Source organism: Eschrichtius robustus, chromosome 14 (genome assembly GCF_028021215.1).
Source record: "Eschrichtius robustus isolate mEscRob2 chromosome 14, mEscRob2.pri, whole genome shotgun sequence".
NCBI classification, from domain to species: Eukaryota; Metazoa; Chordata; class Mammalia; order Artiodactyla; family Eschrichtiidae; genus Eschrichtius; species Eschrichtius robustus.
The window spans coordinates 78,745,421-78,766,343 of record NC_090837.1 but is presented as its reverse complement, the minus strand read 5'-3'; the positions used below and the strand labels follow the sequence as shown (position 1 = coordinate 78,766,343).

Genomic DNA, 20,923 nt, shown 5'->3' with positions numbered 1-20,923 from the left:
GCTTATATTCAAATATACTAGTTCAAATGCCAATAATTAACAATATATAATAATGATACCAATCACATGGGCATTTGATAAATATTACAAAATTCCATTTCAAGCAGTATGGCAAACTAGATAGTATGTGAAAAACCCTTCTGTTACAGCACACCTAAAATGCTGACAAAATTATTCAAAATCTCTTTTATTAAAAAAAAAGTTATCCAGGAATTTGTTGGCAGTGAAGTAAGAGAATTATCACAGTGGGAAAGCTGACTTACGGGGCCGGTGTTTAACTGAGAGTATTTGCCTTTCAAGAGAAGTCTAGAGCTAGTAGCTTTAGAAACTAACAGGAGAAGAGACTAGGAAACAAATCTGCAGGTAAAGTTGGGTATAAGGTCTGATTGGAGAACCTTGCATACAGCCAGGATCCTGAAAGACCAAACTTCAGTGGACGAACTAGAAAGTGAAATTAGCCTCATGAGAGAATTGGTGAATACATGCCAGTCTCAGTCTTAGCTTAGTTGGAACAACAAAAAAGTCTCTCTAAAAATTGCTTACCCCAAGTCTGCATTTACTTATTTAAGTTGATATGCTAAAAATGGCAGAAAAACAAGTGTTATCACACTTAATGGATTTTCTGATAACTAATAAAATTTCAATATGAGACCTGTATGGACCAAATATACCTTAGCAAAAATTTGGTTTAATGTGGTCTCGTTTTGGTAAAGCAAATCCTCCCCTGAGAATGTATTTTAAACCTTGGCCTCAAAAATTCCCTCAGATAAATTTCTAAGGACTAGATTTAACAATCAAGAATCACTCAAACATGGGTAGAAGTAAGCCCCCATGAGGAAGAGTCAGCAGAAACACAAAGACTGCAGATATGAGAGTGATCAAATATAGAATATAAAATAAGTAAGTGTAATACATTTAATTAAATGGGGTATCATACAGTTTATTCTTATAGATTGGAACTAACCAGTATCTATCATAGACTTACAAGTCAAACTTCAAAGCCTTAAAACTGTGAAACATCTTAAAGAAAAAATGATGAGAAAAAACCCAAAAAAACAAAAAACAACAGTAGATTGTAATCTTGAAACAAGATGCACACAGCTCACTTTTACCTAGACAATAATGATATTAAGAACTTTTAGCAAATACTAGATACTCTTAAATGACCTTTGTAAATGCAACCTAATTTAATCCTAACAAAAACCTTCAAGGTAAGTACTATTATTTCCTCTTTATTAAAGAGTGAAGTAAGGTTTAGAGAAGTTATGTCATTTTCTTGAGATCACGTGATGTCAGTGACAGAGCTGAGATTGCACCCTGCCACACTGGTTCTCCCACACTTGGTTCTATCAATACGCAGCCCAATTCTGTTCTCTGCTTACCACTTTGAAACTCAAGGAAATTTAAAAAACAAACAAAAAAAACCTGATATCATATATTTACATGCTTGTCTTTTTTTCAAGGAAGTTTTCTATAAATGATTGAATTTGATTCTGTACACAATCCTGCCTTAAAAAAAATCCACACAGGCAACAGAGACATGTTATCTCCACCGAGTAATGAGTGAAGGGCACAGAGGAGAGATTTCCCACAGTCTCCAAAGTTCCTGCTCAAGACCTCCCGCTGCCATCACGCCACAGTCTACATTTAAAGACCTGCTGGATTAGGCTGAATTTCATTGGTAGTACCTACCTGTTGTCACCTTCTCTGGAGTAAAAAACCGTGAAGGTTTGAATGTTCCCTTTTGCTTCTGCGGGTGGGCGCCAGCTGAGACGGACAAACCGACTGGAAACCAGGACAGGGACCACGTCTCTGGGAGCAGAAGGGAGGATGCTGGAGCTCGGGATAGCTAAGGAGGAAGGAGAGGAGGCTGTCAGAGGTGTTGGGACATGGGTAGGAAATGCATAGGAAGGCAAAGAAGACCCGTTAGCAAACATAGAATGGTACCTTCCCATAGATTCTAAAGGAAGGAACAAAAGAGAAAGAAAAGAAACAATAAGTGGAATCAAAGGTATTAGAGTGTGTATGTTAATCCCAAACTCCTAATTTATCCCTCCTCCACCCCTACTATATATAAAATAGATAACCAACAAGGACCTACTGTATAGCATGGAGAACCATACTCAATATTTTGTAATAACCTATATGAGAAAAGAATCTGAAAAAGAATATATGTGTATATATATATATATATGTGTGTGTGTATATATATATATATATATATATATATATATATATATATATATATATATATATCTGAATCAGTTTGCTGCACACCTGAAACTAACATAACATTGTAAACCAACTATACTTCAATTAAAAAAAAATGGGGACTTCCCTGGTGGCGTAGTGGATAAGAATCTGCCTGCCAATGGAGGGGACACAGGTTTGATCGCTGGTCCGGGAAGATCCCGCATACCGCACAGCAACTAAACCCGTGTGCCACAACTACTGAGCCTGCATGCTGCAACTACTGAAGCCCACGCACCTAGAGCCCATGCTCTGCAACAAGAGAAGCCACCGCAATGAGAAGCCCGCGCACTGCAATGAAGAGTAGCCTCCGCTCGTTGAAACTAGAGAAAGCCCGCGTGCAGCAAAGAAGACCCAACGCAGCCAAAAATAAATAAAATTAAATCTTTAAAATAAAAAAAAAAAGATGTATTAGAATTTCTTGGGGTTTATAAAAGATTGGCAAATTAATAACATATGATTCTACTGCATATTTGTCCAGTTTCTATTACTAAAGGGATCCATGACAATAAGGAAAAATGTTTTGTTAGGGCATGAAACAGGGAAACATAGACTTACGAGCTTTTTTTTTTTTTTGCTGCACTGAGCTGCTTGCGGGATCTTAGTTCCCCGCCCAGGGATCGAACCCAGGCCCAAGTCATTGAAAGCACCGAGTCCTAACCACTGGACCACCAGGGAATTCCCTACAAGTATTGATAAATGCTTCAGGTAACCACCTAGTTATTACAAAACCTTACTCCACTCAGACGGAGCCCATTTACACTGTTTTAGATACAATTTGAAGGACCTTGTTTTTGTATTTTCAAAGATCAGAGAAAATGACAAGTAGCAAATTAAATGTTGATGAGAGATAAAAAGTTGAAGCAGTTCTCATGGACTACCTGCTAGTAGAAGAAATGACAAAAAAATTCCACCAGACATCAAGATGTACCATTGTACCATGCTTGTTTAGTATCACCATATTTATAGCCAAATTTAATGATTGTTATTTATAGGAATAACTGAATCATCCACAATGGGAAAATTGGTTTTTCAAACACCTGAGGCATTTATACTCTGTAATAGGTGTTTGTAATAGATGTGTGTGTGTGTGCGTGTATGTGTTTGTGAATTCATAATTTATATTTTCTGGATAGCTCTATTTTATTTTTATTTGTTCAAGTTCCCAAGTCTAAAGAACATGTATTTCATTTTGATAGGTGATTCCTAGCCCCAAAGCAGGAGTACCCATGTGTCTACATTTAGTCTTCAAACTGGCTTTTGTGGGCCATTTTCTCTAGTTTCTTACTGAAGTTCAGTCTCCATTCTTGCATTTACTTTCTCCAGGGGCTGGCTGAGTGGGCATTCCTGCCATAAACTAAACTCCTGTTAGCTGGAAAATCCATTTGGGGGGTGGGGGGAATACCGCATTTCCCAATGGTTCCAGAAACTATCAGTTTACAGTACATACCAGTTAGAACCAGAAACAGAGGTTCTCAAGAACTGCAAAAAGCTTTCAAAGTTATTTCTGGCTCCATAGATTCTAAGCCAACTTCTTTGTAGATACAATTTCCCTTGCTTTCTTTCTTTTTTTAAAAAAAAATTTTATTGGGGTACAGTTGATTTACAGTGTCGTATTAATTCAGGTGTACAGCAAAGTGAATCAGTTATACAGGTACATACATCCACTCTTTTTAATATTCTTTTCCCATATAGGTCATTACAGAGTATTGAGTAGAGTTCCCTGTGCTATACAGTAGGTCCTCATTAGTTATATATTTTAGATATAGTAGTGTGTATATGTCAATCCCCAATCTTCCCAGTTTATCCCTCCCCTTGCTTTCTTGATCAGCACAGTATTTGAAATAAACGGAAGACTGATGGTAAGCTAGTCGATCTTTTATGGCAGGGTAATAAGGGGAGGGGGAGAGATTGATGCCTGGATAGGGAGCATCTCTCTCAAAAATATGGGTGATATTAAGCCTCTTGACAAAAACCTTTGCTTCCACACACCATGGACAGCTCAAAGTAGCACACTGAAGTGAATTTATCCTCTCCCCCTCAGCCTGCTTCTCTTCCTGGGCTGCTTAACTCAGTTGTGTCTACACTTTCTTCTCAAATCTACAGCCTAGAACCCTGAAATGTATCCCCTATTCCCGACTCACCCTCACTCACGCCTTTGAGGATTCCCCTTCCTGGACATCTGCTACATCTCCTCTCTCTTATCTCCACGTCCACACTCCTATCCACGCTGTCGCCGTCATTCTCTCTCAACAGACTCACCACAGCTGTCTTCCAGCTCCTCTGCTTTCCTTCCACTCACCTCCCTCGAATGTATTCTCTGTACAGCATCCAGAATCAACGTGTCAAAAGACACACCTGCTCATATCCCTCTACTATTTCTCCTCGGTGTCTGCTCTTTACCTCAGAGAAACTCTAAACTTCTCAATCTGCCTGTTGGCCTTGCTCCTGTTTACCTTTTTTCTTGGTTTGGCTTCCCCCATCAAGAGGCCCTAAGAAGCGGATTTAAGTGCACATACTTTATTTGGAAGGTGATCACAGAAAAGACCAGTGGGGACTTGGGAAGAGAGACCAAGCAGGGAGGGAAGGCTAGAAAGAGTGAGTTATCTGACTAGTTGTCATTCAGGGTAACTCAAGGGCAACCTTACTGGAGACTCTGGGAGACAATGCAGCACAGGACTCTAGAGAAGTATGTCCCTGAGGGAAGCACGTTGGGGGATTGATCTACCCACTCTTCCTCCACCATAGGCTGAGCATAATCCCAGGGAAATAACCTTCCTGCACAATAGCCTCATGTGTTCTGTTGCCAGAAAAATAACAGCTTTGGGCAGAGGCTTGCATGTGTCCATATCAGCTCTACTCATTCAGCAGATATTCACAGAGCGCCTATCCTATGCCAGCCCTTCTTCTAGCGCAGAGGAGATGAGGCCATTGTTCTCATGGGACTCACATGATGTGCCCTGGCTTTTTGATGCTTACACTGAACATGCTCTCTCCAGGCTGAACCCCTGGCAGTTCCCCAGGGCCTTTGCACAGGCAGTTCCCACTCAAGCCCATCTCATTCACTTAAATCCTACTTTCCTCTTGAATTAGTTTAGATGGGTTTCCTCTGGAAAGACTGATTCAAAGTTTTTGTCAAATAGCTAACAGACATATAGTTAATATCTATAATAAAAAAGAATGCCTGAAAATCAATAAAATAATGAATAACTTTATTTAAAAATAGGGTTCAACCTGACAATAATAAAAGAAATGTGCATTTAAACAAAATCTAAAAAAAAAAAAAAAAAAAAAATCTGTCAGAATAAACTATTTAAAAATCTGTCAGGGACTTCCCTGGTGGCACAGTGGTTGAGAATCCACCTGCCAGTGCAGGGGACACGGGTTCGACCCCTGGTCTGGGAAGATGCCACATGCTGCAGAGCAACAAAGCCCATGTGCCACAACTACTGAGCCTGTGCTCTAGATCCTGTGAGCCACAACTACTGAAGCCCGCATGCCTAGAGCCCGTGCTCCGCAACAAGAGAAGCCACAGCAATGAGAAGCCCATGCACCACAATGAAGAGTAGCCCCCGCTCACCACAACGAGAGAAAGCCCACGTGCAGCAATGAAGACCCAACACAGACAAAAATAAATAAATAAATATATGTTTTTAAAAAAAGCTTTAAAAAAAGAATCTGTCAGAGTAGCATGACTCTAAAGACATTCATATAAAACGTTGGCTAGGGTATAGCACCCTCATGTTATCAGCTGAAGTTTGTAAGAGTACAATCTTTTTTAGAAGTCAATTTGGCAAAATACTTTAAAATGAAAAATATTCATACCACTTGACCAAACATTCTCATGTCTGTAAATTTATCACTTCAAAAATAGCAACTACCCCCTTTATCAATGAATCCATGTTAAAATCACAGATAGCATGTTTCCTCAAAATGTAATACCTATACATCTCACCACTTTAAAGAAAATGGGATCCTTTTATCTATTTATTTTTTTTAACAAAAGATTTTTTAAAAACAAAATGTGAACAATGATGGCTTGGAAAACTCTTTTGAGAATTTTCAAGAAGTTAGAAAGATAAGTTTTCAAAGAACAGGAAAGAAACTTTCAAATCCTTTTCCACCAAGAGCACTCTGCTTATAGATGGTACCACATCAAGAATGAGTTGGTTTCTCCACCCATTCAGGGGCTGCCAACAAGGAGGGTGATGGGGGTCCACACAGATGCTTTTTGCTCCGGGCTTCCAAAGTGTCTTCTCACAGAGCTAGTCTAGACTCGATTTATCAGACAAAGCTCAGGAGAGGATTAATCATGGACTCCTTACCTCAATTTCAACAGTCGTTATATGAAAAGGAAGGGACACGTTTTTAACAAAGGAACAGCTTATTACTTTATACAAGAGAAATCATTTTGTTCTTACTAATCCTTCATGCTTTCTCTCAACGGTAACTTATCATCACATAAGTTCTCAATAAAGAACCAATCAGGACTTCTTTTCTGTGCTCTTGGAGGCCTAATCTCCAGTCTGGCCCTAATCTCCCTGACCCATTACTGTTGTCATGGTTACAGCTTCTTTATCTATTGTCATGGAGAAGAAGAGGCGAATTTGCCACAGTATAACATAGTTTTTTTGTTGTTTTTTTTTTTTTTAAAGACCCTCTTTTAAAAAAATTTTATCATAGCAACATCCAGAAAGGAGGTGATTTCTTAAGATAATGTAAATCCAAAGAATAGATAGTTTTGAAACTCAAAACCAATAATAATAACATTTTTGTGATGTCATTGCAACGTCATTGATAACGATTACAATACTGGGTTAATTTTTCTGTAAAGCTATATTCCCTCTAGATACCAGAGACGCTTTCTTTCTGTTGGATTTGTAATATACAGTGTTGATGGACATTAATTTTTCTCTGAGCTTATTAACAATGCCTGACCTCCAATCCCTGTGAGACATATGAAAGATGATAAGACATATTCATAAAAACACAAAAATATTTAATTTGCATTAAACATCATACAACCAACCCTGTTACTCCGCATGTCTATTTTTATTTTATAGAACTAAAATACTATAAATGTAGCCACCAGATCAGCCAGGTGCTTTATTTATTGCATCTTTTTATTAGCTGGAAGATTTGATAAAAATAAAATATAAACAGAGAACATTAGTGAAATGATAGGATCATCTAACTGTGCTAAGGGCAAACATCTATGTCTTTTCCTTTTGGACTTTTTTCTTGTTGTTATTCCTTTGACACCAAACTCTAGCTTTTCATTGTCTAAATGGAGAAGTAGATAACATTTAAATTGTAGTTTGGAGTTTTTATAGTTCACAAAGTAATTTTACAAGCTTACCGAGAAAAGCTTGTCTGTACATGGTTGAAAATGACAAAGATTAACATTTTTTTCCTAAAGTTCCACATTATTTTCAGAATTCAAAGAATCATGGCTTTTGAGCTAGTGTATTACGAATTTTAATAAATCTAAGAAATGTGGACTAAAAAAATAGTGCTTTGAAACCATTTTTCATTTGTGGTTAGTATGAGATAGCAATGAATGAACTGTACAATATCTCATTAAACCTACATATTTACATGAAACAACTTACTGGATTAGTATCTAAAAACAAGTAACCATTATTTATTGAATGTCTATAATCTCCTATGGTTATTGTTGAAGTGAAGAATTAATTATTTTTAAACCATGAATTTTGTCTTGGGAGAGCCTGGAACTAACGTGAAGACATAAGGTATATGCATGCAAGACAATTACAAAGTTTGAGACAGTCTCTTACTTACAAACGTGTCCCATTCTAAGTGTTTTGGCAGGATGGTTGTTTAGAAATCAGAACACACTTTCTCACTACACCATTTCTAGTCTGTTCCCAGAAACCTATTTAATTCATCATTTTATAAACTATCCATAGTAAGAGTGCTATGGAGTTGGATCATACATGTATGAAGTTTCTTTGGTAAATCAATGTATGTAACCAATAATTAATCCAGTCAACATTCACGGATGGATGAGGACATGTGAGGCAAGGTGTGAAGGCCTGTTTTAATCCGTTTCCCAATTCCAGGGAGGAAGGCCAGCTCGGGAATTCTCCCTGCCCCCGCTTCACCCTCAAGGATCTATCTCCTCCCACCTCCAACATGGCTCCTCCCAGCCCAGTCTACTGTCTCAGTTGTCTTGGGCAGCGTTAAGCCTGATAAAGGATCCAGTTGAAGGTCTCTGGGGTTGAGAAGCTAGCCTTGAGGAGTTTCCAAAGGCTTCAGTTGCAGGCCTGGTTCCTTGCTACCTCTCAGCTCTCCAAGCTGAACTTGCTGGGTCCCACGAGAACCTCATGCTTTTACCTCTGCTACTTCCGTGTGCTGTACCTGAGCTGGATGGAATTCCTCCCTCCAACTGCTTTGCTGCTCGGACCTGGGCTTCTTGAGTTCAGCCTAGGAGTCACCTCACTGATCCCCATCCTGACTTAGGTGCCTCTGCTGAGCTTTCACACAAGAAGAATAAGCAGCCCCTTGAGGACACGACACGTCCTACACTGCACTGTTGTGGTCTAGTCACTTTTTTGTGTCCTATCCCAAAGGATATGCTTGGTAAGAATAGGTACCAAGTCTAAACCGTTCACCACAGTTTAATCCCCAAATCTAGTGCACTGTATTTAGTCACATCCTAGGCATCTAATGCATTCTTGCAGTTGTTAGCTGAATGAAAGGCTTTGCAAACTTGTGAAATTACGATGTTTAGACTTTGATTAGAAAATTTCATTTTGCCACCATGAAAAATGGGTATTTGAGATTAGGTACTGGAAGGGGACTGAGCTATCACTGCAAGCTGGTTATGCTAACCATTATTACTCTGCTAATAAATTACAAAGTGGAGTGAAAAACTGAACTCAGAGGGAGGTTTCCAGGGAATGTAGGCTAGTGGTATAAGAACATTTCATTTTGGATCAAATAGGGGAAAATGTTTCTGAAATCCAACTATGTACCAGACAATGTAAAACATGCGTTCATATAGGAATGTTTCTAAGAGCAATAACACTTTCATTAAGAAGCAGAAAAGAAGCGTGGAAAACTGGTTTGGCCTGACCTGTGCAGCCTTGACCTGGGGATCTGTTATAAGAAGTCTGATGCTTATCCCAGGACCACACATCAAAGAGAATTGCCAGGCCAAGGTAGTACGCTAAGAAAAATTACCTCTGGCCACACAAAGAGATAAGAAGAAAAACAAATTCTGGAAAGTATTCTCATTGCAGCAGAGATAACTACATCTCTCAGAGTTTAAAGTCTTTTCAAAAGACAAAATGAGAAGAAAAATATAATATCTGGTGAACTGGTCAACCATCACACGTGTGAATGAATGTGTTTACAATCTGTACATTGTATATATGTAAATGTGTATGTTGTGTGCTTTTAATGCTTTCTTTATTTTCACTTTGTTTATTTAGGGAAATACCTTTTAAAGAGTTTATCCAAAATGGAGCAAGAGTCACAAGCAGTTTGTGGAGGTGGTTAATCCATCAGTTATGTAAACAAATGGCTTTGACTAGAAAACTGCAATTAAATAGACATGAAGTTGGATCCCTGCTCTGACACTCTGTGACTATGTGACTTGAGAAGTTATTTAGCTTCTTTGAAGATTATTTTCCATGTTTAAAAACTGATCCAAAATATTTAACATGCAGGGTTGAGTGATGACGAGAGATGGACTTTAAGGGCTGCTCACAGCCCCTAGTGTATGATTTGTATTCAGTAAATGGTATTTTTTTTTAACACGAATATTTTCACAATAACAGTAATAATAACACCTCAGTTAATTTGGAAACTTTACAAAAGAAGAGAAACTTTCTGCAAAAGAACATTTGGGTCAAAAAGCATAGCAAGGTGCAAGTTGAAACCTAGTTAGGAAACTATAGTGAGAATAGCAAAGGGAGAACCTGGAGGGAAAAAGTAAACAGAGAAAAAAAAATCATGGTCTTAAATGTTTACACCTTGGCTCAAGAAATAACTGAAATAAATGAAGTACAATTCAACTCAAGAAATCAGGGGGGGAAGCACACAACAAATGTAGGGACCACAGGAAAAAGGATATAATGGAAGTAAAGATAAGAAATGATGGAGACCCTGGGAATGTAATGTGATGGGCTATAGGGAAGGATGGGGAGTCTTTTTTTAATCATTATTTTCTAAAAAACAAAACCGAATATTAAAAATTTTAAGAATATTCTTGTTCCCAGCATGCCTGATTATTCTGTTAGTAAAATTTCTTCTTGAATAAAATTAATTGATGCTCTGTTAGTGTGTGTGTCTGTGTGATGTGTGCATGTGTGTATGTGTGTGTGTGCATTCCAAAATGTAAATGAATATAAGGACAAAAGTGCTTTTATTCCTATAATGCATTATTAGGATTATCTAGACCAATAAGAACTAGTAATGCTTTAGCATTTCATATATGTTTGAGGTACATGTTGGGTTGAGAGTGGGCATAAGAGTAATATTTCTAAATGGTATTTTTTATTTCTCTATCTTTAGATCCAGGGAGCAGAAAGTCTGTTTTTGCTGGCCCAATGTCAAGTTGTCAGGCTGGAAATCTAGACACCCTACTGGAAAGGCTTTAAGTAGGATTTGGGCTCTGATAGGTCAAGTGAGTTGGGGATAAGAGAGCTTCCTATATCCAAGGACAGGACTTGGTCCCCTCCATCTCTGTGCCTATTTCCTTTATCAGGTAGCAGAGAAAAATTCATCCTTTGTTTTCCCTCTTTATCATCGCACATGTCTCCTCTTACAAGAGTTTACTTCATTTCAGGTCTTCTTTCCTTCCCTGTATTTTCTTACTAATCACTGTAGCCTTTCCATCTGTCACTATTCCAGGGCTTTATGAGGCCATCTTTAATCATCTCTCCCATCAATGTCTCTCCCTGGCATCTTTCACCAACTGCAGGAGAGCTACACTTCTACCCAATCCCCAGCTCCCTTTGCTTCCATCCTTTCCCTTGAGTTTATGTCACTGAATTCCTAGTCATTGTTTATCCCTTCTCCATGCCCAGGGACCCCAAAAGTGCCATTTCAATCATTCCCCTGTCACCAGAGCTTCCTCTAGGGATAAAGACTGACAAGTGACACCTCTCCTCCCGTCTCTCATGTGCCTTTATGATCATTCACCTCATCACAACCATATGGTGCTTTGTCCCGACTGCCATGCAATCCTCTTCTCCAGCCGTGGAGAACATCTAAAGAACACAAATCAGATACCTCTAAAGCTACAAATCAACATGGCAGGCTTTAAGAAGCAGTGCTTTTCCATGCAATTTCCTTTGGCAATAAGACACTATCAATGTAAAATAGCTGACAGTCTGTGTTGTTAAGGAAAAAAAAGAATTGACTCAGTGCTAGAGCATTTTAATTTTTTTTGTTGTTGTTGTTAAGTAACTGAATTCTTCCAGTAAGAAATTCAAGAAAAAGTAAGTTGAAGGTAATGCAAATTACGTAAGAAGAACTAAAGGTTTAAGCTACTCTCTTTAGTAGCATAGGTACTTTTAACAACTGCTTTTACTGTTTCAGAATAACAAGTGACAAAAGAAAAAAAAACCCTCAAATTTGATGGTTCAATGAGTTCTACTAATGGCAAACTTCCAACTCGGTCCATGGGATTTAAAACTTCATTTATTTTATTTATTTATTTTTGGCTGCGTTGAGTCTTTGTAGCTGCTCACGGGCTTTCTCTAGTCGCGGTGAGCAGGGGCTACTCTTCGTTGCGGTGCGCAGGCTTCTCATTGCAGAGCATGGGCTCTAGGTGCGCAGGCTTCAGTAGTTGTGGCACATGGGCTCAGTAGTTGTGGCTCACAGGCTCTAGAGCACAGGCTCAGTAGTTGTGGCGCATGGGCTTAGTTGCTCCATGGCATGTGGGATCTTCCCGGACCAGGGCTCAAACCCATGTCCCCTGCATTGGCAGGCAGATTCTTAACCACTGAGCCACCAGGGAAGCCCTGGTCCATGGGATTTAAAATAGATTTCTAAATTATTTATTTAAGGGTACTGTGTAAGTATAGTCGTGGAAATGCTATACCAGAATGGGCTGCTTTCAATGTTCTGAAGTGTCTTTGAGAGCCACAATTTCAGACTGACACATTCACCAAATGCCATGTCTCCTACGGACAGGATGAGAAAGAGTGTGAGGAGACTGAAGGCTGGGGGCACTGGCAAGATGTGGAGGTTTACTGAGCATCTGTGTGCCGTACACTTGACTCTAACCCCTAGCTATTCACCCTTGAATTTTATAGCTACCAAAACAAATTAAAGGGAAATAAAAATAAAATGAATAAAGGAGGATATAAAGCAAAGATAAATTATTACTTATTTCGATTAAGTTTATACAAGCGAACATTATATCACTGCTATAAAGCCACCACAAAACAACAGGGGGCAGAGAATGTGTATGAATGATGTTTCCTTAGATCCCTGTTTCTTTTTGAATGTGTCCTTCTAAGCCTATATACAGCTGAGAGAGACGGACAGACAGACCAATTCTATTACAGTCCCCTCTCTGGGAAATAAGATGGTGAGCATGGGGAATTTGCAACCACAGCTGAGTGCTTACTCATGTAAGCTCATCCTTTCTATTTTTTAATGTACTGCAGTGAGGAAAATGATAGTAAAACTGTAAACCATAAAAGAGGCTTATTGGCCTGAACCTAGCATTCATTCTTCAAATCTATTAAGTAGGTGAACAAAAGAAATAACTACCAGAGATGATTGATTAAGTAATAAAAACACATTAGATAATCTTAAATTGTGGATGCGCATTAAATGCCAGTATTCTCCTTGGTCACTCTAAATAGAACAATATTAATTCCTATAGAAAAGATGGATCTTTTAAAAAGTCTTGTTAGATTTTATTTTTAATCATTCAATATGTTGATTTGCCTAAAGACCCATATCAATTTGAATTATGGCAGGTAAAATAATCCAATAATTCAAAATATAACATAAGGCATGTGAAATTCTGAAATATAAGATACAGGTGTTCATCCACCATAACAGAGGTATCTATTTTAAGTTTGACTCCTGGTTGCTACTCTAGCTAAAGCAAAATATGTGCTTGGCCTGTGTTCACATGTTCATCAGCATCAAGTAAGAGGTATGATGGATGACATTTTTTTTTCTGAAGTAAAGTAAGAATCCTGGGATTGCAATTAGGAGACAGCCTATATTCTCCATGAGTTAGTAGCTGGGCAATTATTTTCTAGGGTGCAGATGGGTTAATCCCTAAGGTTGCTACTACTAAGGTTCTATTATGTTAGGAAGCAACAATAACTTCCATCTCTGTCTCTTTTCTCTCTTCTTTTTTCTACTTTTTTATTTCTCTCTTTTTTCCCCTTTTTTCTTTTGAAAGTGACTCATCCAAATCTGAGACAGAATTTGGAAGCCAATGGCAGCCTAACTATCTAGTTCAGGGGTGAGAGCTGGGTTTAAAGAAAACATGATATGGAAAAAGTTTGGAATTAGAGTCATTATTGATTATGGGAGGCTCAAAACAGTGGAATTCTGTGCCAGGGTCACTACTGATTACATGACCTCATTATAATGCTTTCTGTCTCTGAATTTTTCCCAGTGTCAAAATGTTGCATGAACATCCCTCTTCTTCAATATGACCATGAAGACACAAAATATAGCAGATGATGCATATAAAAAAATTTAAAAAATAAAAGAAGTACTTTGAGTTCAGTTAAAGACAGCCTAAAAATAAAGAGAAAAACAAATGGCACCAGCTCCTGCTGTGACTATTTTACCACCTTAATAAACATGAGCATTTTCTGCATTAAGCTAAAACATAGACTGTCCTTGCACAGGAAGGCTCAATAATCTTAGGAATTAAATTTACACTAGAAAGATCTATAAATCTCTACCTCAAGAGGCAGATCTGAAAGTGAGAGTCTAAGGGCTTACTGGAGTCAAACAGGACACATTGACTTACTCTCTGTGTGATACTGGATGAGATGCTAAAAGTTTCTGTGCACTACTGCAAAGAGAGTCAGAAAGAACAATAGGCCAGAATACCAGAATAGAGTGTCCAGAAATAAATGTAAAAAAAAAAAAAAAAAAAAAAAAAAAATCGGAAAGCTGCTCAAGAAAAAACAGAGGGGAATACATTCTGCTATTCAAGTGAGGAGGCAGTTCTCAGAATATGACAAAAACAGAACCCATGAAGAAAAATCTTGATAAATATGACTGTATTGAAACCAAAACTTTTGTATGGAAAAGCATAATAAATGACATTGAAATATGAATTAGAAACTGGGACAATATTTTTAATAATATTAAAAAGGATTGACTTGCCTAATATGCAAATAGCTGTCACAAATCAATTGAATTAACCAAGAAGCCAATAAGTAAGAGAGTTAGAAAAGATGGGGAAGTAGTATTAGTATATAACTTTTATTTCAATATATTTGAAAATTCCAAGACCCCAAATAGCCAAAGCAATCTTGAGAAAGAAATATGGAGCTGGAGGAATCAGGCTCCCTGACTTCAGACTACACTACAAAGCTACAGTAATCAAGACAGTATGGTACTGGCACAAAAACAGAAATATAGATCAAAGGAACAGGATAGAAAGCCCAGAGACAAACCCATGCACATATGGTCACCTTATCTTTGATAAAGGAGGTAACACTATACAACGGAGAAAAGATAGTCTCTTCAGTAAGTGGTGCTGGGAAAACTGGACAGCTACAAGTAAAAGAATGAAATTATTAGAACACTCCCTAATACCATACACAAAAATAAACTCAAAATGGATTAAAGGACTAAATGTGAGGCGAGGCACTATAAAACTCTTAGAGGAAAACATAGGCAGAATGCTCTATGACATAAATCACAGCAAGATCCTTTTTGACCCAGCTCCTAGAGAAATGGAAATAAAAAATATATATAAACAAATGGGACCTAATGAAACTTCAAAGCTTTTGCACAGCAAAGGATACAAGATGAAAAGACAACTCTTAGAATGGGAGAAAATATTTGCAAATGAAGCAACTGACAAAGGATTAATCTCCAAAAGATACAAGCAGCTCGTGCAGATCAATATCAAAAAAACAAATAACCCAATCCAAAAATGGGCAGAAGACCTAAATAGACATTTCTCCAAAGAAGATATACAGATTGCCAACAAACACATGAAAGGATGCTCAACATCACCAATCATTAGAGAAATGCAAATCAAAACTATAATGAGGTATCACCTCACACAAGTCAGAATGGCCATCATCAAAAAAACTTACAAACAATAAATGCTGGAGAGGATGTGGAGAAAAGGGAACCCTCTTGCACTGTTGGTGGGAATGTAAATTGATATGGCCACTATGGAGAACAGTATGGAGGTTCCTTAAAAAACTAAAAATAGAACTACCATATGACCCAGCAATCCCACTACTGGGCATATACCCTGAGAAAACCATAATTAAAAAAGAGTCATGTACCAAAATGTTCATTGCAGCTCTATTTACAGTAGCCAGGACATGGAAGCAACCTAAGTGTCCATCGACAGATGAATGGCTAAAGAAGATGTGGCACATATATACAATGGAATATTACTCAGCCATAAAAAGAAATGAAATTGAGTTATTTGTAGTGAGGTGGATGGACCTAGAGTCTGTCATACAGAGTGAAGTAAGTCAGAAAGAGAAAAACAAATACCGTATGCTAACACATATATATGGAATCTAAAAAAAAAAAAAAAAAAAAAAGGTTCTGAAGAACCTAGGGGCAGGACAGGATAAAGACACAGACGTAGAGAATGGACTTGAGGACACCAGGAGGGGGAAGGGTAAGCTGGGATGAAGTGAGAGAGTGCCATGGACATATATACACTACCAAATGTAAAATAGATAGCAAGTGGGAAGCAGCCTCACAGCACAGGGAGATCAGTTCAGTGCTTTGTGTCCACCTACAGGGGTGGGATAGCGAGGGTGGTAGGGAGACGCAAGAGGGAGGAGATATGGGTATATATGTATACATATAGCTGATTCACTTTGTTTTAGAGCAGAAACTAACACACCATTGTAAAGCAATTATACTCCAATAAAGAAGTTAAAAAAAAAAGAAAGAAAAAGAAAATTCCTATTATCTCCTCCACAGAGCAACTATTTTGTTTTTATTTTTTAAATTTTTATTGAAGTATAGTTGATTCACAATGCTGTTTTACTTTCAAGTGTACAGTGAAGTGATTCAGTTATATATATATATGTGTGTGTGTGTGTGTGTGTGTGTGTGTATGTGTGTATATTATTTTTCATTATAGGTTATTACAAGATATCAAATATAGTTCCCTGTGCTATACAGTAAGTCCTTGTTGTTTATTTTACTCATAGCAATTATTAATTCCACCAGAAATAATCATTTCACTATAATGGATGTCATCATGAAAATACAAAGTACTCTAGCCTTCACCTTCAAGAATGCAAAAACTCATTAAGCTTCAAATGAGAAGGAAACCATCAATCTCACACTTTTGGTTATTTAAAGCTAAGAGTAAATGATATATTATATTCACAAGTAAATATTTTGACAGGGGAAAAAAATTAGTTGTACAGAGTTTAGAGCGCCATGCCACACTTAATGAGACATTTCTAAATTACAAATATGTAGATTGGAATTCTGTAGCTCTTTTGTAATAAGAATGAAGAGGTGGTTATGAAAGTTCCCTCCATACTATAGTTGTGTCAGGACAGAGATTAAATCCACTTAAGTATGACTAGAAAATAAAACAAACCAAAACCAAGATAAAGTAGAGGGGAAGATGTCTTCTTTCCTCTCTGCAACAACTGCTATGTCATAATTCAAATATGTAAATTCTCCCTTCTGGGGTCTAATTCTCTTGGGTAAAGATAAGAGATGGGAAATTTGGGGACTGTAAATGTTTTATTATTGAATTCTCTCTGAGCAATCATTTTGTGTTCTCAGAAGAGGAGGTACCCCTGCCCAGATAAAAGCACATGGCTATACTGTCTTCTACAATAATTCTCTATGTGTTAGAGATTTAACAGAGAATGTGATATAATTTTGCCAGATCTGAGTCATAGAGGTGATGGTAAACATTAAAAAGAGAGGCAGAGAGGCAAAAATGAGCTAGATTTAGTAACTTACTTCCAAAGAAAAGAGTATGCAAAGGAAAAATGCAAACTTCATGGTAAAACCCCAGCAAACTTACTTACTACGTAAGTTATCATACACAGTGATGTCATGTAGCTATCCCATAGCCCTGATATTATGTGATAAAAGGGTATTTCACTTCTTTGGTATTCTTTCAAAACCCAAAACCCCAATCTAAATCGTGAGGAAAGCTTCAAACAAACAAAGATCTGGAGATAGTGTACAGGATAACTGGCTAGTATCATTCAGGACAGTCAAGGTAAACAGCAGCAAAAAAGGAAACCATTATAGAAAAAGGAGAGTGGGGAAACATGACAACTAAATGGACATGGTATAATGGACCAGCTCTTGAGACAGAAAAATAACATTAATGGAAAAGCTAACAAAATCCACATAAACTCTAGGCACAAGCTTCTTAGACAGCCTCATCCACCAGAGGGCAGACAGCAGAAGCAAGAAGAACTACAATCCTGCAGCCTGTGGAACAAAAATCACATTCACAGAAACATATACAAGATTAAAAGGCAGAAGGCTATGTACCAGATGAAGGAACAAGATAAAACCCCAGAAAAACAACTAAGAGAAGTGAAGATAGGCAACATTCCAGAAAAATAATTCAGAATAATGATAGTGAAAATGATCCAGGACTTCAGAAAAAGAATGGAGGCAAAGATCTAGAAGATGGAAGAAACGTTTAAAAAAGACCTAGAAGAATTAAAGAACAAACAGAGATGAACAATACAATAACTGAACTGAAAAATACACTACAAGTAATCAACAGCAGAATAACTGAGGCAGAAGAACAGATAAGTAACCTGGAAGACAGAATGGTGAAACTTACTGCTGCAGAACAGAATAAACAAAAAAGAATGAAAAGAAATGAAGACAGCCTAAGAGACATCTGGGACAACATTAAACACAACAACATTCGCATTATAGGGGTCCCAGAAGGAGAAGAGAGAGAGAAAGGACAAGAGAAAATATCTGAAGAGATTATAGTCGAAAACTTCCCTAACATGGGAAAGGAAATAGCCACCCAAGTCCAGAAAGCACAGCAAGTTCCATACAGGATAAACCCAAGGAGAAACACGTCGAGACACAGAGTAATCAAATTGGCAAAAATTAAAGACAAAGAAAAATAATTGAAAGCAGCGAGGGAAAAACGACAAATAACGTACAAGGGAACTCCAATAAGGTTAACAGCTGACTTCTCAACAGAAATTCTACAAGCCAGAAGGGAGTGGCATGATATACTTAAAGTGATGAAAGGGAAGAACCTACAACCAAGATTACTTTACCCGGCAAGGATCACATTAAGATTCGATGAAGAAATAAAAAGCTTTACAGACAAACAAAAGCTAAGAGAATTCAGCACCACCAAACCAGCTCTACAACAAATGCTAAAGGAACTTATCTAAGTAGGAAACACAAGAGAAGAAAAAGACCTGCAAAAACAAACCCAAAACAATTAAGAAAATGGTCATAGGAACATACATATCGATAATTACCTTAAACGTGAATGGATTAACTGCTTCAACCAAAAGACACAGGCTTGCTCAATGGATACAAAAACAAGACCCATATATATGCTGTCTACAAGAGACCCACTTCAGACCTAGGGACACATACAGACTGAAAGTGAGGGGATGGAAAAAGATATTCCATGCAAATGGAAATCAAAAGAAAGCTGGAGTAGCAATATTCATATAAGATAAAATAGACTTTAAAATCAAGACTGTTACAAGAGACAAGGACGGACACTACATAATGATCAAGGGACCAATCCAAGAAGAAGATATAACAATTATAAATATATATGCACCAAACATAGGAGCACCTCAATATATAAGACAATGGCTAACAGCTATAAAAGAGGAAACCGACAGTAACACAATAATAGTGGGGGACTTTAACGCCTCACTTACACCAATGGACAGATCATCCAAAATGAAAATAAGGAAACACAGGCTTTAACTGACACAATAGACCAGATAGATTTAATTGACATTTATAGGACATTCCATGCAAAACCAGCAGATTACACTTTCTTCTCAAGTGTGCACAGAACATTCTCCAGGATAGGTCACATCTTGGGTTACAAATCAAGCCTCAGTAAATTTAAGAAAATTGAGATCATATCAAGCAACTTTTCTGACCACAGCGCTATGAGATTAGAAATCAATTACAGGGAAAAAAACGTAAAAAACCACAAACACATGGAGGCTAAATAATACGTTATTAAATAACCAAGAGATCACTTAAGAAATCAAAGGCAAAATCAAAAAATACCTAGAGACTAATGACAATGAAACACGATGATCCAAAACCTATGGGATGAAGCAAAAGCAGTTCTAGGAGGGAAGTTTATAGCTATACAAGCCTACCTCAAGAAACAAGAAAAATTTCAAATGAACAATCTAACCTTACACCTAAAGGAACTAGAGATAGAAGAAAAAACAAAACCCAAAGTTAGCAGAAGGAAAGAAATCATAAAGATCAGAGCAGAAATAAATGAAATAGAAACAAAGAAAACAATAGCAAAGATCAATAAAACTAAAAGCTGGTTCTTTGAGAAGATAAACAATATTGATAAACCATTAGCCAGACTCATCAAGAAAAAGAGGGAGAGGACTCAAATCAATAAAATTAAAAATGAACAAGGAGAAATTACAACAGACAACGCAGAAATACAAAGCATCCTAAAAGACTACTACAAGCAACTCTATGCCAATAAAATGGACAACCTGGAAGAAATGGACAAATTCTTAGAAAGGTATAACCTTCCAAGACTGAACCAGGAAGAAATAGAAAATATGAACCGACCAATCACAAGTAATGAAATTGAAACTGTGATTAAAAATCTTCCAACAAACAAAAGTCCAGGACCACATGGCTTCACAGGTGAATTCTATCAAACATTTAGAGAAGAGCTAACACCCATCCTTCTCAAACTCTTCCAAAATACTTAGGAGGAAGGAACACTCCCAAACTCATTCTATGAGGCCACCATCACCCTGATACCAAAACCAGACAAAGATACTACAAAAAAAGAAAATTACAGACCAATATCACTGATGAATATAGATGCAAAAATCCTCAACAAAATACTAGCAAACGGAATCCGACAACACATTAAAAGGATCATACACCATGATCAAGTGGGATTTATCCCAGGGATGCAAGGATTCTTCAATATACACAAATCAATCAATGTGATACACCACATTAACAAATTGAAGAATAAAAACCATATGATCGTCTCAATAGATGCAGAAAAAGCTTTTGACAAAATTCAACACCAATTTATGATAAAAACTCTCCAGAAAGTGGGCATAGAGAAAACCTACCTCAACATAATAAATGCCATATACAACAAACCCAGAGCAAACATCATTCTCAATGGTGAAAAACTGAAAGCATTTCCTCTAAGATCAGCAACAAGACAAGGATGTCCACTCTCACCACTATTATTCAACATAGTTCTGGAAGTCCTAGCCATGGCAATCAGAGAAGA

General features: G+C 37.5%; 1 protein-coding gene across 1 annotated transcript in view; it reads right to left on the bottom strand.

Annotated features, from left to right (window-relative positions):
- DCC (DCC netrin 1 receptor) overlaps window positions 1–20,923 on the bottom strand; it is a 946,816-nt gene that overhangs the window by 389,140 nt on the left and 536,753 nt on the right. Inside the window, exon 9 of the mRNA XM_068562459.1 lies at window positions 1,693–1,849. Within this exon, the coding sequence (XP_068418560.1) occupies window positions 1,693–1,849 (157 nt within the window). The remainder of the gene's footprint in view (window positions 1–1,692; window positions 1,850–20,923) is intronic.